This window comes from Labrus mixtus, chromosome 3 (assembly GCF_963584025.1).
Source record: "Labrus mixtus chromosome 3, fLabMix1.1, whole genome shotgun sequence".
In the NCBI taxonomy this organism is placed as follows: Eukaryota; Metazoa; Chordata; class Actinopteri; order Labriformes; family Labridae; genus Labrus; species Labrus mixtus.
This window is the reverse complement of record NC_083614.1, coordinates 17,656,522-17,675,946: the sequence shown is the minus strand read 5'-3', so window position 1 is coordinate 17,675,946 and position 19,425 is coordinate 17,656,522. Positions and strand designations below refer to the sequence as shown.

Below are 19,425 nucleotides of genomic sequence, written 5' to 3'. Positions count from 1 at the left end.
TTTCGAGATTTACTATCCCATTAAAAGAAAACCTCTCCAGACTTCCTTTTCTCCCTTTTTTTTCTGTTGCCTTTCACTGTCCCCTTTCTGTCTTTCTTTCTTTTTCTTTTTTTACTTTGTCCTTCTGGTGCAGGAAAACCAGGGTCTGCAGTTTGCATAGCTGAGTCCATAAAGAGGCGTTTTAAAATGCTGTGTTAACAGAGTAACAAAGCTTTAAATGTGCCCCCCTCTGTGAAGGGGTGGTTCCCATAGGGATGTAGTGTGGCGCTCCATTGGTAGGCCTCTATCCAGCCTCTGATTCAGCCCAACGCTCAGTCACGGCCACTTATGGTAGGAGGAAAATCACACAATTCAGCCAAGACCTGATCCAATGACATGTTTTTTTAATGAGGTGGCTCCATGTCTTTGTTTGGGCACCAGATTCAAGTCCAGACCTGTGCAAGTCCAGCTGAATAAGATGCAAGGCCATGGTCAGACACAAAAAACACACAAAGAGCTTGGCTTCAGCCGAGCCGGTGAATAGCTCGTATACATTGCAGCGTTCCTCACTAGAAGATTAAAAGTAACAAGCAGAATTGATTTAGAAGTGTAATTTCTTATGTCTTTAGACAGTTTTGAGCAGTGTTTGGTGCTGTTACATCCGTGTAAAATCGTGTTTTTAAAATGTGGAGTGAAAGGTGTAAATGTGCTGAAGGACAAACTCAAAACTCCTGTTTATTTTCAACAGAAAAAAAGCGACGGTCAGAAGAGGCTCCTGTTAGTCATTTCTACCCCCTCCAGATATTTCTTCCAGGGTCACACACAGAGAGATTTCTTTTTCTTTCATTTTCAGTGTCTTTTTCAGAAAACGCCACACCATATATCACACATATATGTGTGCGTGTCATACGGTGTGTGTACATCTGAGAGTATGGCGGCCGCTCACTGGCTTGTATGTTCAGGGGTGAGGACTGTCATTAAACTGTCTGCCTGCATCACCAGACTCAACCATCATCCTGCCCGGCTGTCTGTTCTGCTTCTCGCTGGGCCCTTGAACAACACACACAAATACACACACACACACACACACACTGATTCACTTGGCTATCAGCCAGGATTCACATACACAAAGCATACCGTATGTTTCCTGTTAGTCAACACAAAACAGATGCAAAAATTTGAACGCTAACATCAATACAGAATCTGTTACATTAAAGCTATTACCTTTGGTTCTGAGTCCACCAAAACAAATTGTTTAGGTACATGTTTTTTTCATAATGTAACGTAACCACTATCTGTAATCAAGCTGCCACCTTTGATGATTTTTGTGTTGAACAGATGCACTATTCAACTTATTTCATTCATATATTAATAAATTGAAAAAAAGGGAAATAAACTTAAAAAATCAGCTGCCCTCATCATTTAACCAATTTCTCCAAAGGCCAGTATTAAGCTAACACCTCAACACACAACTCCATGAACCTGCCTGCCTGGTACCTGAAGTACTCTTCAAGCGCCTCCTGCAACAAACCAAACAGCTAGCTACTTGTCTCTGATTTAGTCTGGCTCTGTTCTTTGCTCACGTTCAAGGTTGCTGTAATGGAGAATTAGTATGCAGAGAAGCAGACAGACAGCCATGTGGATCTAATAGGTAGCCAGACTGGAGAAGAACACTGGAGTGTGTGTGTGGGGGGGGGGGGGGGGCATCTCAACAGAAGGGGGAGTTAAGCATTGCCTCTACCTCACCTCTCCTCCTCCCTTCCCTTCTCCCCCTTCATCGCCTCGTTCCCCATGCCCTGTCCCAAACCTTAATGGGACGTCAGACGGACAGCTTCGCCTGAATTGAGCAGGGAGAACGGACTCTTTCCCCCCTCTTGTTGTCTGGAGACCCCATCCCCCTCTGCCTTCCCCCATAGCCCTCTTGCCCCACACTGCTCGCACCCATAGCTGCGCCCCTTCATTCTAAGGAGGTATTGAAAAAGAGGTCCCGGACACCCTCCACACTGCAGCCCCTCAGCCTAACTCTGCATAAATTAGGCAAGTCTCCCTGGTGTCTCGTCAGCCGGTCGTGGCACCCCTGGCCCCGGGTCTGCCGTCTCCCAATCTGCTGCTCCTTCTCCCCCTCATGCTGTCGCCTTCTGTCTCCCTCCTCCTCCCCCCACCTACTGTAGCTTATCCAGCATCTACTTATTTTTGCTAGACGTTACAGTGCTTATAAAGCTTTGCTTTATGCATCTGAAATTTCTTCCTCAATCACTCTGTTTTCAGTTTATTTCAAGTTAAACTGCTTTGGCCTACAGATATTTGCGCTTTTTTTTTAACCGCTTTTCACATCCATCGCCTTTTTTATATGCTCCTCTCTCTAACTCTCTCTCTCTCTCTTACTACCTTCCCTATCCTTTCAGCACAGTGTTACATACATCAACCAGGCCCTCTCCACCCTTCTTTTCTCTTCTCCTCTTCAGCCTGGATATTGTTTACATCTGTCTTGCTAATCACTGGCAGAGCCTCTCTAGACCTCACAGATGTTGCAATAATACAGGGGATTAGCAGGCTTAACACTCTGGCTTATTTGGGGAGTTTTCCCGATGGCCTGGCAGTGGAGCCCGTCAGCTCCTCTGAATTTGACCTTTAACTGTTTCACTGTGTACTGAGATCCTGCAGTCTCGATTCTCTTTGATTTGTGATTTATTTTTTACAAGCGTTTGGCATTCTGATGTTGTTTTATCCAGATTGGTGCTCTGGGCTCTTGATTTCTGCAGCTACAGTACACCAGCGCTTTAGTTAAATGCAATGGCAACGCTCAACTGCGCATCTTATAACAATGGGAACAAAGGTTTAGCAACAACAATGCTTTCTTTTATCTGCTCTTTCACCTGGTGTCATTGGAGTCATTTAATTCCCTGTTCAAATTCATTTATTTAAATTTCTTGTTATAAAAGCAGCCTACTTTTTTCATTTTTCCTCTTAATCCGTACAGCAAAAACACTGTAATGTATTTAGTTAGCTAGCTCTGTGTTAGCTACATCCTCTGCTCACCATGGTGACATCTGAACCCCTGAGTCTCCTCTGCTCTTCTCTTTAACTCAGTGCTGAAACATAATTAGATACCCTTCTCAGACACAGCATCTCTGCTGCCTCACTCTGCGTCATTCTGTGCTACACAGTCCTGTTTATGACCAAGCAGATCCCGTCTAAGACCTCAGTGTGTGTGTGTGTGTGTGTGTGTGTGTGTGTGTGTGCATGGGGGTGCGCATGTTTGGGGTCAATGTATTTCTGTCTGGATCCTAATCCCAAAGGTGATATTAGTCTGGTAGGGGGGCAACCCCTCCTCCCTCTGTGTATGTGTTTGCGTGTTAATGTGTGCGCCGCTTGTGCTGCAGGCGTTGGTTTCGGCCAGGAAGCCCAGACAGCCTCTACCTTGACCTTTGACCCATGACTGTCTGCTAGCTCAGGGGTCATGCACACCATAGATACAGACAGCTGATAGACACACAAACAAACGTACATGCACACACACACACATACATACAGGAAAAAACACAGCCCCCCCCCCCCCCCCCCATGTGTGCTACTGAGTCTAGTGACATGGTGACAGGAACAGCGTCATCTAAGCTAACTATACGCTGTGAGCGCATTTGATTTATGCACAGATAGGAATAACTGATTATAGATGTACACCTGTCTATTAAAAGCTTTTAGATACCACATGAACTCCAAGTAAAACAAGTGTTTAATTATTCTCTTCACTAATCACTCCTTTCCCTTTCTTTATGTCTTTACAGATGCAGTCTCACAGAGGAATGCTACCATGGACAGAAAAAGCAGCTCATTGTACGTTGCTCCAACACTGCACACATGTTGTCTGTTATCAGTTTCTCTGGACATGTTAAGTCTCAGCCACATATGGAGGAGCCCCCATCTACTCCTCGGCAAGAACAAACAGTTAGACGCACATCATTATAGGTGGATTATCGTTTCTCTGGTGTGTGGTCTTTGTGGATGTGAACAGGTAAGTACGAGCAACTTTTTAAAAGGTAAGTTTTGAGGTTGAATCCATTTAGAAGCTGACTGAAGTGTAAAATACAGCTACTGATCAATATCTTCCAAAGTTAGTTTTATTAGATGTAAATGACTCAATTCAACACCAATTTTAGTTTGGAGATTGGATGACACCCAGAGGGGGCCTTTCTTTTTGCTCAGTAATATATCTTAGAATATTTGATTGGAATAATGTTTGACAATGGTTGGCTATTGAAGTACTTTCCACAAATATTTGTATGTGTTTTTTCATATAATAAAGTGATTTATCATAACACTTTGAACAAGAACAAAAGTGTTGTAATGATATGATATATATTTTCAATAAAGTCGAACTATTTGTGAAATGAAAATTGGTCTTTGTTGTTTTTTTTCTCTCTTTCATTTCATTCGTGTTTCTATATCTGTTAATAATATTTGTTATTTTTACGAGTTGATAGCTGAACCTTTAATGTAAAGGACAATTTTGTTGATGTTTTACATTTTTGTATTAAAAACAAGTCCCATTAAAATACTGGAACCATGACCATGGCTAAGAGAAATCTGCTGTGTACTAAGCTCATTGCATCTTATCCCCGTCTAATTGCACCCCAGATTAATTATTGTAAAACCCAGCAATGAAGCACCAGAATGCACTGAGTGACATGTTCCTTCATTACAATGAACCTGTGCACTGCTGTCCCACATACTGTCTTAGCTTCATAAACAGAGATTAGACCATGGATTTATGTGCAGCTGAAAATAGCCCCCAACACATCCTGTGTTCTCTAATGTTTGAATGATATAAGCTTTAAACAGGGCCTACCTATTTTATCACATTGTAGTCTTCTTCTTAAAAAAAAAGATCTGTACATTTGTGGCTATTTTTTTAAGATTTAAAGATAAATGCAGGCACAGAGAGCTACAGATTGGGTACGTAAGTAAGACCATATTGAGTGACCCTTAACAAATGAGTTTGTTTAGTCTTTTTGGACCTTGTTGAACATAACAAAAATATATAAAACTTCCAGCCATTGATGCTTCAGGTACACATATCATAAAATATTGTCTGTGTCTGTGAAGCTATAGCAGCCTATACACTTGGGTTACTGATTATTCCAGCAGTGGCTGAAGGGTTGGAAGGGGAACAGTTAAAGCTAGTGGCCTAAATCTGTGGTGTCAATTAGGTGCCTTTGTGTGTGAGCAGCAGGGGTGTTGAAGCGAGTTGCTGGAGCTGAAGGAAACTCTGAACAATGATACACATTCATAAGCACACACACACACACACACACACACACACACACTGAACCTATGTTTTGTGGGGATCACACCTCCTTTTGTTTTCCCCCAACAGCCAGTGGAGGCGATGCCCCAGTACCCCCAGTGTGCTCCAGTGCTCTGGCTGAAATGGGCTCCCTGCTCCCCTTCCCCACCGTCCCCTACCCCCCCACCTACACCGTCCCATCACTCTATCACTCACTCTAGGGTTCCTCGGCTCTCTCGGCCTCCCCCTGACTGGGCTCCTGACCCCAAATAAGGGCCAGGCAAGCCTCCATGGCTAGGCCGGCATGAAAGGAGATCTGTGTGTGCGTGAGTGTGTGTGTGTGTGTGTGTGTGTGTGTGTGTTTGCGTGTGTGCACTATGGCCCTGAAAGAAAGTAGGAGATTATCCCATTCTGTGTGTCCAGTCACCAGTGCAGTATTGACCATGGTGGGCCACCCAGGGAGCGTCCAGCCAGCCGTGAGATGGCCTGATATACATGCTTACTGGCCATGCTAGATTCCCTCACACCGGGAAGAAGGCCGAAACCCTGCAGGCTAGACGCTCTCTAAAGACACTGGAGTCCTTACAACGAGTGACCCACCCTCCATGCACAGACGCTCACACACAAACATAAACCCACACACACTCACACACTCACACACACACACACACACACTCACACATTGCAACATGTACAGTGAAAGACATTTCCATCAGGTCGTTTTCTGTGTCCTGTGAGGCGAGGCGGAGGTCATTGGGAAGGTGGAAAACCTCTTTAATGGTGGGAATGATACCATAACACCTATAGATGGAGTTACGGATCATGTCACATACACTCTGTGTACAGTGTACAATTCTGACAACGAGGCCTGCTCACTGCTGATTGTGATCGTGAAAAGGAGCATGAAATGAAGTAGTTAATGTTGAAACAAAGAATTACTTCTCTTACCTATTACTTATTTTCTACTATAAGTTGTATATTTATATTTCACAATTGTCTTTTATATTGTGCCCTTAAAAAGCCTTTTTTTCTCATCATAAAAATATTCTTGAGTCTGTTCATTTTTTCCACACTTTTTTGCTGTATGTAGGCTACCCATAGTGCCTCCTGTTAAACCAGGTAATACAGTGAATTATAAAACGTAATATTTCAACATTTTTAAACCAAACTTCCACTTCAAGATACATATCTGGAATGAATTAACAGACCTAGCCTCTTTAAACCTCTCCACTACAATTTGATTTGTGTCTACTTTACTGGGTTGTAAAAAAACAGCCCATTGTCGAGCTTAACAAACCCGCAGGGGTCAAGTCATTGTCTTTTAATTGCCCTGCTGTTTGTTTGTGCATGGAGAGTCTCTAACATCCTCGTCCGTTAACAAACAAAGGCCTTTATCAGCAGGAGTGAGCTGCACAAAGCTCACAAGCAGTACAAAAAACAAATAAGACAACTGCTGGGGAGGAGCATGTTTTTTTATTGCATGGAAACTATAACTGAGGAGGATGTTCTGTCCAAATAAAAACATAGAAATAAACGTTGTAATCCATTCTTTCTTTGTTTTGATTTTTCATTCTTTGGTATGCTGTTGAAAGTTACAAGATGATTGAATAACAGGTTATGCCGTGGTTATAAACACATTTCCAATTTAGAATGAACACAAATACAACAGGTAGCTCCTGTAATATCTAAAATGTAACACTTCTCAATATTAGGCTTTAATGTGGGTGTCACTGTTTTTTTAAGCCTGTTTTTTTTTCACACATTCTGAACAGATGAATTTGCTCACTAACCCAGCGCAGCGAGTCTGACAGAAGAAGAGAGAGCAGAATGAAGGAAGAGACAAATCTTCGGAAAACAAAGTGAATGGTTTAATTAAAATCACATAAAATGCATCAAATTGATAAAGATAATAAAACAATGTCTTTACTCAAATTTAATTCCCATTATAATTGTCCTTCATTTTTATGTTTGTTTGATGTGCATGTATTTCAACATTTTACTCCGAGATTTCATAATAACATTTTTCTATTAATGTTGAGTATAATTGCATGTTATTAGAAATGTCAGTCGGGGCCTTTTTGAAAGTTATTGTAATGTTCTCTAAAATACAGCACAGCTTTGTTTTCACAATCGAGCTCATTGAGCAGAATTTGAATGCCATCATAATACAGAAAGATACATTAGTGTGTATTAGAGAGTATTCACAGCTGGCAGGATTCAACGTTTTTACACCTATTGACTAGACTGCTCATAAACACACAAACACTGCAAGAACATGTTTGGATTCAACTCAGATTAACAAGAGTCCATTGAACATCACATACAATAAAACACGTATTCACTTAAAATAGATGTGACGTTAACTGTACCTAATAATTTACGAGAAGACGTAATTTACACATAGAACTTAGAGCAACCAGTAATGAGCAGGGCAATCTATTACTTCACTTTTTGTCTTTTTATCATTAGTGTACATTTTTATCATTTCTCACTTTCTCATTATTATCCTTATTTCTTCTTTCTCTTTCTCTTTTTGTTCTCATTCTCGGTATTATTACCTTCATTTTTCTCTCAAAAGCCTCCTGTGAACAAGTGTTGAGAGTTAGCATGTGTGCTCAAACATTCAAAAGATGCATCTGGTTTGTCCAATGTAATTGTGATGTTCATGTTAAGTAAAAATATTTCCATCTATTAAAACCTGCAGGAAATGTCAGTGCTCATATGACAACATATGTAATGTGCAGAATATTAGAAGATGTAAAATGAATGTGTTTGTTTTTTGCTTCGGTGTGAAGTGATGACTAAAGACGCAGTCGGTGAGTTCATCGGGTTTAGCTGTGGCGCACTGATGTGCCATCCTCTCATGCACACATACAAAATTAAATTCTTATGTAAGCGTTCTAATTTCAGACCCCAATGACTGTTCTCACATGCAAATGTAATAACAGGCTTACTTTGGATCATGTTGGTGTGGAGAAGGGAAGAAAACATACATTCTGCTGCATTTTGGATGAAACCCGGCGTCTTATAAATGGTGTGAAATTCAGATGTACTTTTAGTGAGCAAAATAAATATGTAAAGATGAATCAAAAATAAACCAGAGCTATTTTGATTTGATAAGTTGTTTAAATGTGTGTGTGTGTGAGTTTGTATGTGTGTGTGTTTGTGTGTGTGTATGTGTGTGTGTGTGTGTGTGTGTGTGTGTGTGTGTGTGTGCAGGGGCCATCTCCCTACCCTGAACTTGGTAGGCCCCCAGACACCTCATAAAGTCTGTAGGCTCGGCCCGCAGCGCAGAGTTCCAGAGGATCAAGTTGAGGGTAAAGGGTTCACCGAGAGGGGGTTATGTGGGTGGCAGGACATTGATCAAATTAAGGGGGGGGCGCAGACTACTTTAAAAAGTCCAAGAACTTGAAGCCTAGTTTGTCATGCTAACTGCTGAGATGCCATTGAATGTGGACGCAGGGAGCAGAAGGTTCACAGGACCCCTGGTCATTCTTATGCAAAGTCTGTCAGGGCCTTCTCCTTCATCCGTCCACCCACACTACCAAGCCACCCCCCTGCCTTTACTCTGGCAGAAGAATTACATACATGTTTAGAAATGTGCAAAGAGTCACTGAGGCCCGGGTGCCCCCTTCCTTTACATGGTCTCTGTTTGAAAATATGTGAAGATTAACAATGGAATTATAATAATCTGATCAAATATATATTCTCACAATCACACAAAAAAATATGTTATCTAACTCTAAATTACATGAAAAGTGCTCATATCTTAGGTATGAAATATGCAAGAAGCTTTATGTGGACATAACATCCTCTATTTCAAATATGAAGTAACATAAATGACCACCTGTCCCTGAACTTGTGGTTTTTCAGATCGAGGATTTGTGTTGAAACCCTGAATTTCTGCAAAATTCAGACAAACGAATAACTACCAAAAAAGAAAACCTAACACGCTGTCATATTAATTCATTCCAGTGGTGTGAGAGGTATGCGCCATATTGGCATCAGCACGCTTAACTTACCATGACCTTGACTCTACCTTGACAGTCTGTGGCTTAACATTGACCTCATTCTCAGACTGATTTTGAAAATTAATTTTGCGTTCCATGCCCCACACAAACACACACTGTGTTTCATTTTCTTATAAGGCATCTCTGTTTAATCCATCTCACCTCCTTATTCTTATTTCTACATGCTCCAACTCTCATCCTTTTCAACCGATCCAGAGATGGAGAGGAGCTACATCTCATTTAGTGTTGAACCTGTTCAAAATGCCAAGTGGTGAAAATGTCAGCTGCAGTACAAGCACATACACCTATACATTTACTCTCTTTAAATGCAAACACGCCATGCAAATGAATGTGTTAGCCCCTCGGGGCTCGAAACAGTGAAGACAAGCACGCACTGTGTGAGTGAGTGGGTGAGTGAGTGAGTGAGTGAGTGAGTGAATGTGTGTTGGTGCCCAGATTTATGTGCTTAGATTTATGTGCACGATAGTTTCACAACCAGGTATTGAAGGAGTCTCCATTTGTATTTGTTTGTGTGTGAAAGTGTGTGTGCTTGTGCCCCCTCATCTGCACTTGGAGCAGCCGTTTGCAGCCCGTATTTGATTGAGTGAAGGCCGACGCAGCCTGAACACTCCCTCTAATGGAAGAGCGGAGCCCAGCAGCTCAGTAATGCACTGACCCCAGAGCTTTTACAACACTGCCAGCCGATAAGTGGCAATATGCTGGATCTTATAAAATTAACAAGACTGAGCTATGGGGAGTTGGAGCTGTAGGGAGGGTGCAGGTGGCGGGAGAGGATGACGCCCCTATAGCTCTTGTAAATATCAGCATGCATGCATGGAGGGATAATAGCTATTCGTCGTCACAGAGTTTTACAGTCTCAGCAGTGTGATTAGGTATTATTTCTCTCGTTTTTCTTTTCTAAGTTTATGGTGAAATGTTTACTGGACAGTTTAAATAAAATGTCTCTCACGGCATTTTGATGCTGGTGAATGTATGAACGATACTGTGGGCCAGCAGGTGTTTGAGGGCTGAATACTGAGCTGACCTTCAAAGAAACGGCAACTGGATCTGAGCCAGTGTGGCTTAAGCAAGGGAACCACAGGGGTGTGAACATGTGTGTACATGCATATGTTTACTATACATCCCACCCATAGCCTCCGAAAGAGTGACCTCCAAAGTAAAAGCCCAAAGTCAAACAGCACCTATGACTGGTTATGCGTTTATTGTGTTGAAGGTATAGAGGGCCTCGTCTAAATGGAGGGGAATGTGGTTAAGAGGCGCAGGTTAAATAATATTACAACTGCAGCTATGCTTTTCACATTGGGGCTTTATTCCTGCATGCCTCCCAGTGTAACCTCCTCACCTTTCTCACACAGGAACAGGCGGAGAATGTGTGTGCTGGAAGACTCAGTTTGTGTGCATTTTCGCTCATCTACTGTGAATTTGTGTGTGTGCATGAACAGCTATTGTCTGCCAGCGCTCCAGCAGGGGCTTCAAAGTGAATTATTCATGCGAGATTTGAATACATGCAAATGGTTCACTCCCCTCTCCTGGCTCACATCCAGGTTACCTATGGCAACTGCGCCTTCCAGAAGCCCACCCCTCCTCCTCCTCCTCCTCCTCCTTCTTCTTCATCTGCTTCTCCCAGGCACCCACCCTCTGACCATGTTATCCACCCAATGGTATTGTTTCAATTGTTGCAGTACCAGGCTGGGTGGCTGCACACTCTGGGGTGGCAAGATATCCCATAATTCACAGTCAAGGTCATACAGGCGGGAAAAGGATGAGAGACAGAGGGATGGAGGGTGGGCAGATGGAAGAAGGGCATCCTCCATCAAGCTGCTCGGATGTGAAGTTCAGGAGATGACACTCAGCATCTGGTGAAGAAAAGGTGGTGAATGATGCAATCAGCATCGCGACAATCCAGTTACACATTCGACTAAAGTCGCTGCTTAACGCACACTAACCTGTGAAGACGAACCGAATTAACACAGAAAGAAGATGACTACCTTTGTATGCAACATTTTAATCACACAGATATTAAATCCATTTTCATATAATCACAACTGTCATCAGGATATTATGATAAATCTTTGAATTGTTACATTTTTTTGAATAGCTGCGTAACATTCAAAGAAATGCGTATCACATAAAATAACAGCGTATCAACGGTGTGTGTGAGGCTTCCCTCATGTTTAGGATAAAACAACAATAGAAAGAAAAATAAGTTGTTGAATTTAAAATGTTTGATAAATATGTAGAAATAAAAAGAAAACAGATTTCTAGATATTTATATATATTATTATTATTTTTTTTTTTTTCTGTTTTTCTTTTTCTATTTTTTCTTTAATTTCAGTTTTTGGGCATTTCTGAGAGTGTGTAACAAGGTATCTTTATTCCTTTTTTAATTTGAGTTAATATCAATTATTCAAGACCAAAACATTATTTAAAGTTTCATACGTAATGTTTAAAAACACATTGGTTAAATTGCATTATCGCAGTTAAGCATCACAGGATTTTTTTTTTTAGTTTTAAAAAATATTGTTTAAGAAATGATAAGCCTATGTTTGTGTGTTTTTGTGTGCAAATGTTTCAGATATTGACAAAATTTGTAGATTTTTTTTTTTAACATCCTTAAATAAAAAGCAGTTATTTCACAAACGTGACAGTGGCATTTATGTGAAACAAATTAAACTCAGAGGGGGAAAATAAGTTCATATCTATGTCTCAGCGAGAAGAGGGCAGGTCAAGTTCAGGCCATGAGGTGATCAGAGCCTAACTAACCTCCATGATGGTCCAGAGCGCACTGTGAAGGGTCGCAACCTAATGCTGCCATCTACTGACAGGGAAGAGGTACTGTAGGCGGTCTCAAAGAGGTCAGAAATGATTTTATCTAATAAACACAGAATATATAGCGTCATTTTCATTAATATACATTTATAATGGATTATATAAATTCTATAATTCCCATCAACATTCAGTTATTCCGGTGATTTTGGGGATTTTAAGGGAACAAAACATAAAATCAACACACCATTGATTTAATCTGAATGTAATAAAGACCACATCTTTAGACAATTTAAAAAAATGTCTGTAATTTTTCATCTGAAATGAGAAGTATTCAGGAAAAGTATTTGTTGTGCCCTTTTCATTTGATTTCAAATGTTTAATTTCAGACCAGCCTTTAACGTCGCAGATTGCTTATTAGGCAGCTCCCCCATGTGGACAAAATGAGTCATTGCTAGATGTTGGATGGACACTTTATTGCATTGTGTGCTTAATACAACTGTAAACGTACATCTTTGGAAATGATGTTACTCAGATATGCACATGATCTCTGAAATGATAATGATTCCTCGTCCACATGAAACGTATGACTGCGATAAGTGCTTTGGCTTATTTCGATTTTTAAAGTAAACAAGTATAACAGTCAAGTCAGAGCAATGATTGAATCTGCACAACACTGAGGAATTTTTCAAAAATAAATTGAAATTTTGATGATATGCATATAAACCAAACATATTTATATCTATATTTATTTCCCATATATCTCATTAGATTCCAGTTATTAGACATCTTAATACTGTTGGACACCTTCTCGGTGCTGGATGGACAATGAAAATGTGCAGTCCTGCTGACATGATCCACCTCCTTCTGGACAATCATTCACACCATCTATTTCAGTTCAATCAACATTGGCACCATCATCAAAATTGAAAATGAAAAACCAAACAAATTGCAAAATCACCTGTTCAGTACCAACCATACCCCTGCATGAGCAAAAGCAATGGTTCCACAAAAATAAAATCCCCCCCCCCCACCCCAAATTAAAAGCAATAATATTTGTTAAAAACGAGCTATCTCTGTGAATACAAGATCAAGCTGAAAGAGCATTGCAGGTTTAATAAAGTGCAAGAATAATCTTATCAACAAACAGTCTGTATTGATCACTTTAGACACCATGACGGGGCCATGATTTAAAAAAAAAAAAAAAAGTTATGAATGTGTGAACAACAATTTAGACTCACTTTTTCGTCTCCACACTCTCTCACATAGTGAAAACTGGATGTGCATTTACAAAGCAAGAGATAGTGGGTTATCTTGTACAAAAATCCTGTCAACTCACCCAGCTCTCTGATATCCTGTTTTAAGTGAACAGGGGGGTTCAGGAAAGGATCCTGCGCTGACCGAGTGCAAACACTTCTCATTGCCATATCACAATATTCACCATCACGTTCACATCAGTCTCATCTGTGCGTTTCTGTCCCGTTGTCACTCCCATGATTCAGTGCGTGAAGTAGCTCATCTGGTGCAGTTTGAACAGAAGGCTATGCGTGATGTCGAATGTAGTGAAGCTGATCCCAACAGCAATGGGCCCTTTAACCCAGTTCATGCTCAGGCCTTTGTATAGTCCATGTACAACTCCCTCCCGGGTTATAATCTCACGCATGGTCCCCAGAACAGTAACGTACGATGAGCCTGTAACGCCTGCTGTCTGCATGCGCCGACGCACCACGTCCAGAGGGTAGGAGGCAGATTGTCCAATCAAGCCTGCACAGGCACCAAAAGCCAAGCGCTCGTACGGGTATGGATGGGAACGCTTTGTTTTTTCTACAGCAAGAGAGAAACAGACGATGAAAATGTGGAAGTCAATTATTCTCATTCAATAGTGTTAACTGAATGTAGTAAATATCAACAGGTTTTTTAGAAAACTAATGTACGTCACATTCCGCCCTCTGACTGAACTTCATGCCTTTCCTCTGGTGGACGAGCTAACTTCTCTCTCTCTCTCTCTGCCCAGTTGATATGTTACACTTCAAAAATGTCTGATATGAAATTACAAAATATGAATCAAAATTATTATATAATTTTTATTTTTCTTGTCACATTTAAACCAGTTTAAAATATAAAAACTTTTAAATCATATCACAGATGGTATTTCTATTTTTGTCCCAAATGTTGAATAATTACACCATGTAGGGAGACTCCAGATCAGGAACGTTTGGGTGTCACAAGTCCATGAGCAAAGAAGGTGCAAAGGATTTGCTGGTCATGTGATGTCATAAAATATTTGTATTTCAAAATAAATGTCCACCTTTTCACAACAAGACAGTACAATATGGATTTTATATATTTAAAGAGTAACTAAACCCTAAAACCACTTTTTTCAAATATAAACCTCTGTATCTGAGTATTAAGTAGTGTTATGGATCAATCCAAGTCCCAATCTCGACATTTGAGTACAAAGTATTGAAATTTGAAATATTGTGTTAGAAATGTGCAGTGTCTGCCCTTCCGTTTGAAAAATTCTAACGGCTGTGTGGAGTACAGTATTACGTAGGAGTGCATCCCCACGTCACCAAACCTATAAAAGCCTCGTCACCCGACTCGGCGAACTGTGGGGAGTCAAGTGTGTGTGTGTGTATTTGTGTGTGTGGGGCAAACATTGTATCATGTTGCGGCTGATAACGGCGCAAAAGGAGTGAGTGGGCGAGTTTACCCCCGTGCCCCCCTCCCTCTCGAAGTTGATACATTGACATTCGAAATGCATTTTTTTAAATTCCAGGGTAGAGCACTACAACTGAAAATATGGGGTTTAGTTACCCTTTAAGTTAAAGTCATTGTTGCCATATAGCAACACCATGCAGTAGACGTGTATCCATTACAAATAAGTCAAGGGGCAAAGGTCAGTACCTGTGTGAAGCTTCTTGAGGGTCTCATATGTGAAGAAAGTGATGCCTGCATATGGGATGACACCCAGAATAGTGGGAGTGAAGCCTCTGTAAAGGGTCCTCACACCTTCCTCCTGGGATATCCGCACAAAGACGTGCATGATGTTGCTGTACCTGTCCGCAGAAAAAACACCAGGCGAGACATTATTTACCTGTTTATAACTGTTCCAAATCACTTACTATTAGTTGTTACAGTTGGTAACTGCAATGAACTGCAATGCTTCATTTTTTTTGTTCTTATGAAACATCAATAATGCACGCAAAAGTATTAAGAAAAATATTTTTAACAAACTGTCTTAGGTGTAATGGAATGTGAGAAATCCAGGATAGGTGCATACATTTCTTTGGCTGTGACTGCCATCCTGGCTCGCACCATATCCAAAGGGTAGGTCAGCATAGCAGCAGTGGTGCCGGCCAGAGAGCCTGCCAGCAGGCGAGGGACAGGAGGCAGAGCTCTGCAATTATCAACAACAACAAAAAAAATAGTAAACAATAACACAAACAGCGCTATGTTTCATAACTTCTAGAAGCTTGATTCTGTGGCTCTGGCACACAGTTCTTGAGTGTGTTGTATTGCAACGTTATGTACAAGAGGTAACCGTGCTCAGGCCTGGTTAGCCCTGGAGCAGCGTGAGTGAAGGCCAGCGGGGGAATGGGGAGGGGGGGACAATTATGCTTTAGAACGTTACGGGACAACTTTGCGAGTGTGAGTGCGCCCTTATGCTACATAGCTCTAACAATGAAAACGGCAGCATGCAGAGCAAAGTATTGAAGAAATATCAATTTTGACCAGAAGATGTTGCTAGAGCCAAAGGGATCAGAGTTATTTCAATGCAACCTCTAGAGGGCGTTAATATCCACACCAAATTTCACAACAACATATTTCTAAGTTCTCATGGTAATAAAAAGCCAATATTGTTTGTGTATTGCAGACTAGAGCAACATAACAGACAAACAAGCAACATACATTATCATCCTTATAACAACGATACAACTATGACTTAAAAAAAAACTGTTAAACATATCTTACAAAATAATAGATATTTTTCTACTAATGACTGAAAAACAAAATGTCTACTCACTTTCCCTGGTAGCCGTAGTAGCCCCCCAGGTGCTTTTTGTACTGTTCATGTGAGCAGAACTGGATGGCAGCGTAGGGCATCACCCTCACCATGGTGGCAGAGTTCCCCCTCCACAGGCCGAGCAGCCCATCCTTCATGTAAGTGCAGTAGATGAGCCGGAAGGCCTCCTGAGGATAGATGATATGTGGTGTTAGAGGAGGAGATTAATGCACCTCACATTGTCTTTGTGTCATCAAATTGTCTATTTTAATATACTGAAGATAAACGACTGAAGGAGTTTTCCAAAGTGACTGTTGGCTTTAAAAGTAGGTCATTAAAAAAATGCTCTAACTAAGGTTGTTTTGCTATTGATGATTTGTTTTCTAAATCAATAATTTACTTGCATATAAAATGTCAAAAGGACAAATATTCTAAATCTTTATCAAATTGAAATAATAAATGTAATTACTTTTTTTTGTCTGTTTTGCATGTTTTCTCAAGGGAGAAATATCAATACAGGAAGTTGTAACCACTGTTTTTGTAGTGAAAATATCAAAATGGTCAATGATTTATTGTAAGCAGTAATACTTTCTGACTTCCAATTCTAATAATGCTGCCAGTTTACTCAAACTAATTTAGGTGAATCTGGAATATACCAGCGACTGAGATAGAGAAATCTGAACCCACCTTAGCGGAGAATCTGTTTGAAGACACTGTGGTAACAAAAAGAAAAACACAGTGAACACCTCAGGGTTAAACAACACAGTCTCCCTGACAGGCTAAACATTCACTAAGAGGATTAACAATTACTTAACAGTTACGACATTCAGTGAAAACGCTGGTACCAACACAAGAACAGTAGTTGCATTTTCTGAGGATTGTAATACCCAGAACAGGATAAGTCAGTAACATAACACAGTACTCTATTTTCTGCCTTCCAATTCTATATTTGGGGAGCACTATTTTCACTGTGGAGTTTCCTTGCCTTGGAATATGATCTTGGTGCGATCCAGAGGCGCGATGACAGTTTTGGCTACAGCCCCAGCAAAAGCCCCACACAGCAGGGAGTCCAGGGCTGTCCATCTCGTTCTCAAGTCCTGTTGGGACACACAGACACGTGCACATTACTGGATACTTTGTCCAATACCTCTGATATAGACTGATAGCTAAGCCAAAACACTAACAGTCAGTTAGTGTTTTGGCTTAGCTATCTACATGCTATCTACACGTTGTACATTTTTAAAGTGTGGCTAAATTAAGTTTAACAATGTTTCTCTTGTGATGTGACCTTCTAAATATGTAACCCAAATGGCACATGCTTATCAGCACATTCACTCCCACGTCGTTTATCTCTGTGAAAAGAGACTGCGACAGAACTACAAAGTCTGCACGTGGACTTTCACCAACTCAAGTGGTATAACAAAAATACAAGCGACAACTCAACTGGTTCTTGACCGGAGAAGACCTGTGTGTGTGCGTGCGCGTGTGTGCGTGCGTGTGCGTGTGCGTGTGTGTGTGTGTGTGTGTGTGTCTCGGGCATCCACACGAGCATGAATTTAGTTGTGAGACAAAGTTGAACCCAATCGACAATCCTATCTACTGATAAGTAGAGCACTTGGCATGAATAACATGTTTCACAACTTAAACTAGGGCAGGGATGACACATGTTTGGATTTCCTCTTAGTCAGAAAAGAATTAGGCTGTTTAATTTTTTTTTTTATTGATACACACATCTGCCTACACCATTTAGATTTATTGTCTAGAGTCAACTGCAGCCAATTTTGTTGTTACAATGTGCACCCTAGTACTGTCTGAAAGTATTTAAAAATGAATAAATTGTTAATATTCTAAATCTTGTTGACAACACTTACAAACCCTGTAGTGAACACCAGTCATGAGTCTCCTTTTCAATACACTCAACTCTATTATTACTTATTAAACTAAGGCCAGCTTGAGATTAGCCGCCAACTCCCTGCTATTTACAGCAATGTAAAGGTAGAACATGCCCTTCAAAAGTAAGTGCATAGTACCAGGACAACATAAGCTGTACGTCACAACAACAGACCCATAACATTGAGGAAAAAAATGCCATGGTCGGGAAAGGTGACAGTTTCACGAACACTGACTTTAAAAGTAATTTCTGTTCTATGAAAGTGAAGTCTACTGAAAGGTTTAACACTTAAAACAAATAGGAAGGCACATCCATGCACAGATTTGCTCAAGATTTCTGACTTAAGATCATGCATGGTCAAACGTAATGTACTCTAATGTGCAATCTTAATACAAAAGGCAGAACATGTGAACCATTCAGAAGACTAATAGGCCTACTCACTTGTGTCTGGCTTGAGGGTGGCAGAGCCAGCACAGTGGCCTGGGCCACAGGCAGAGGGTTCTGATGGTCGCTCAAAGTGTGGGCCATGTGTGCCCTTCACAGATTACCAAAGGCTGCCGGACACTCGGTCACTCATTCAAGAATACACACTGCAGAGGAACTGGGAAAAGAACACAACCACTTTTAATTTAACAAACAAACAAAAAACGACCGCCGTCATTGTATGTGATTACATGCACGTCAATGTCCTAGAAAAAAAACTGCCTCGATTGTAAACAGTGTGTTGCAATACAAAGATCTGCTGTTTAGCCCATCGATAGTTTTCTTAAAAGAAATAACCCAAAAAAACTCCGATCAAAAACTGATAAATTGTCAATCTGTTTTTTTTTTCTTCTCATGGGTGCAGATAATAACTTATTGACCACACCTAAAATAAATAGCATAATCTGCAAATCACAGTCACACAAAGTATTCATACACAGGCCAATGCATCGTAGTTGCGTTTAAATTTAGCCTCTAAAATAATGATTTCTGCTTTTTCGTTACCTGCGTCTGTGGTTTAAACGCCTCTGTGTTTACTGGTCCTCAAGTCAACAGTCTGACCAGAAGATTCTTGCACACAATCCTTGTTTGCACGCTGGAGGCTGGCCAGTCGATCTTTAAACTATTTGTGAGGTCTCTGCACGTCGCGTCAGATGTTGTTTACGTTTCTGAAGGTGATTGTAAAAGACAGGTGTCAAGCTACAGCAGAGACTTGACTATTTATAGACGACGCCCGCGAGGAACTTCTGCGACTGCCTTGCTCTGCGCACAAGATTATTTGGGCTTTTCAAGGTCTTAAAAAAAACTAGGACAGGATATGCCAGTATTTTGGACTACAACACCCATATTTAAAGTGTCGTCGTTTTGGATTGAATCTCGCGAGAATAAGCACAACATTTGGTTGCCAGGTTTACTTGATCACAACACAATTATTCACACTGTGTTCAATAATTAATAGCTGGTCATGTAGACAGAACATTTTGAT

The 19,425-nt window shown here is 40.8% G+C and overlaps 3 protein-coding genes and 1 long non-coding RNA gene across 4 annotated transcripts in view; 1 reads left to right on the top strand and 3 right to left on the bottom strand.

Annotated features, from left to right (window-relative positions):
* The window catches only part of LOC132962572 (uncharacterized), a 43,110-nt gene extending 38,737 nt beyond the window's left edge, over positions 1-4,373 (top strand). Inside the window, exon 3 of the long non-coding RNA XR_009668536.1 lies at positions 3,765-4,373. This is a non-coding gene — a long non-coding RNA (uncharacterized LOC132962572). The remainder of the gene's footprint in view (positions 1-3,764) is intronic.
* The window catches only part of polrmt (polymerase (RNA) mitochondrial (DNA directed)), a 511,894-nt gene that overhangs the window by 18,197 nt on the left and 474,272 nt on the right, over positions 1-19,425 (bottom strand). The window lies entirely within an intron of this gene.
* tmem161a (transmembrane protein 161A) overlaps positions 1-19,425 on the bottom strand; it is a 398,404-nt gene that overhangs the window by 51,105 nt on the left and 327,874 nt on the right. The window lies entirely within an intron of this gene.
* On the bottom strand, positions 12,516-19,246 carry LOC132962454 (mitochondrial coenzyme A transporter SLC25A42-like). The gene is made up of 8 exons (XM_061033451.1): positions 18,945-19,246; positions 18,399-18,558; positions 17,052-17,163; positions 16,754-16,779; positions 16,088-16,254; positions 15,344-15,460; positions 14,968-15,119; positions 12,516-13,884 (listed from the first exon to the last, which is right to left on the bottom strand). The coding sequence occupies exons 2-8, from the start codon at positions 18,483-18,485 to the stop codon at positions 13,559-13,561; spliced, it is 987 nt and encodes a 328-aa protein (XP_060889434.1). The 5' UTR covers positions 18,486-18,558; positions 18,945-19,246; the 3' UTR covers positions 12,516-13,558.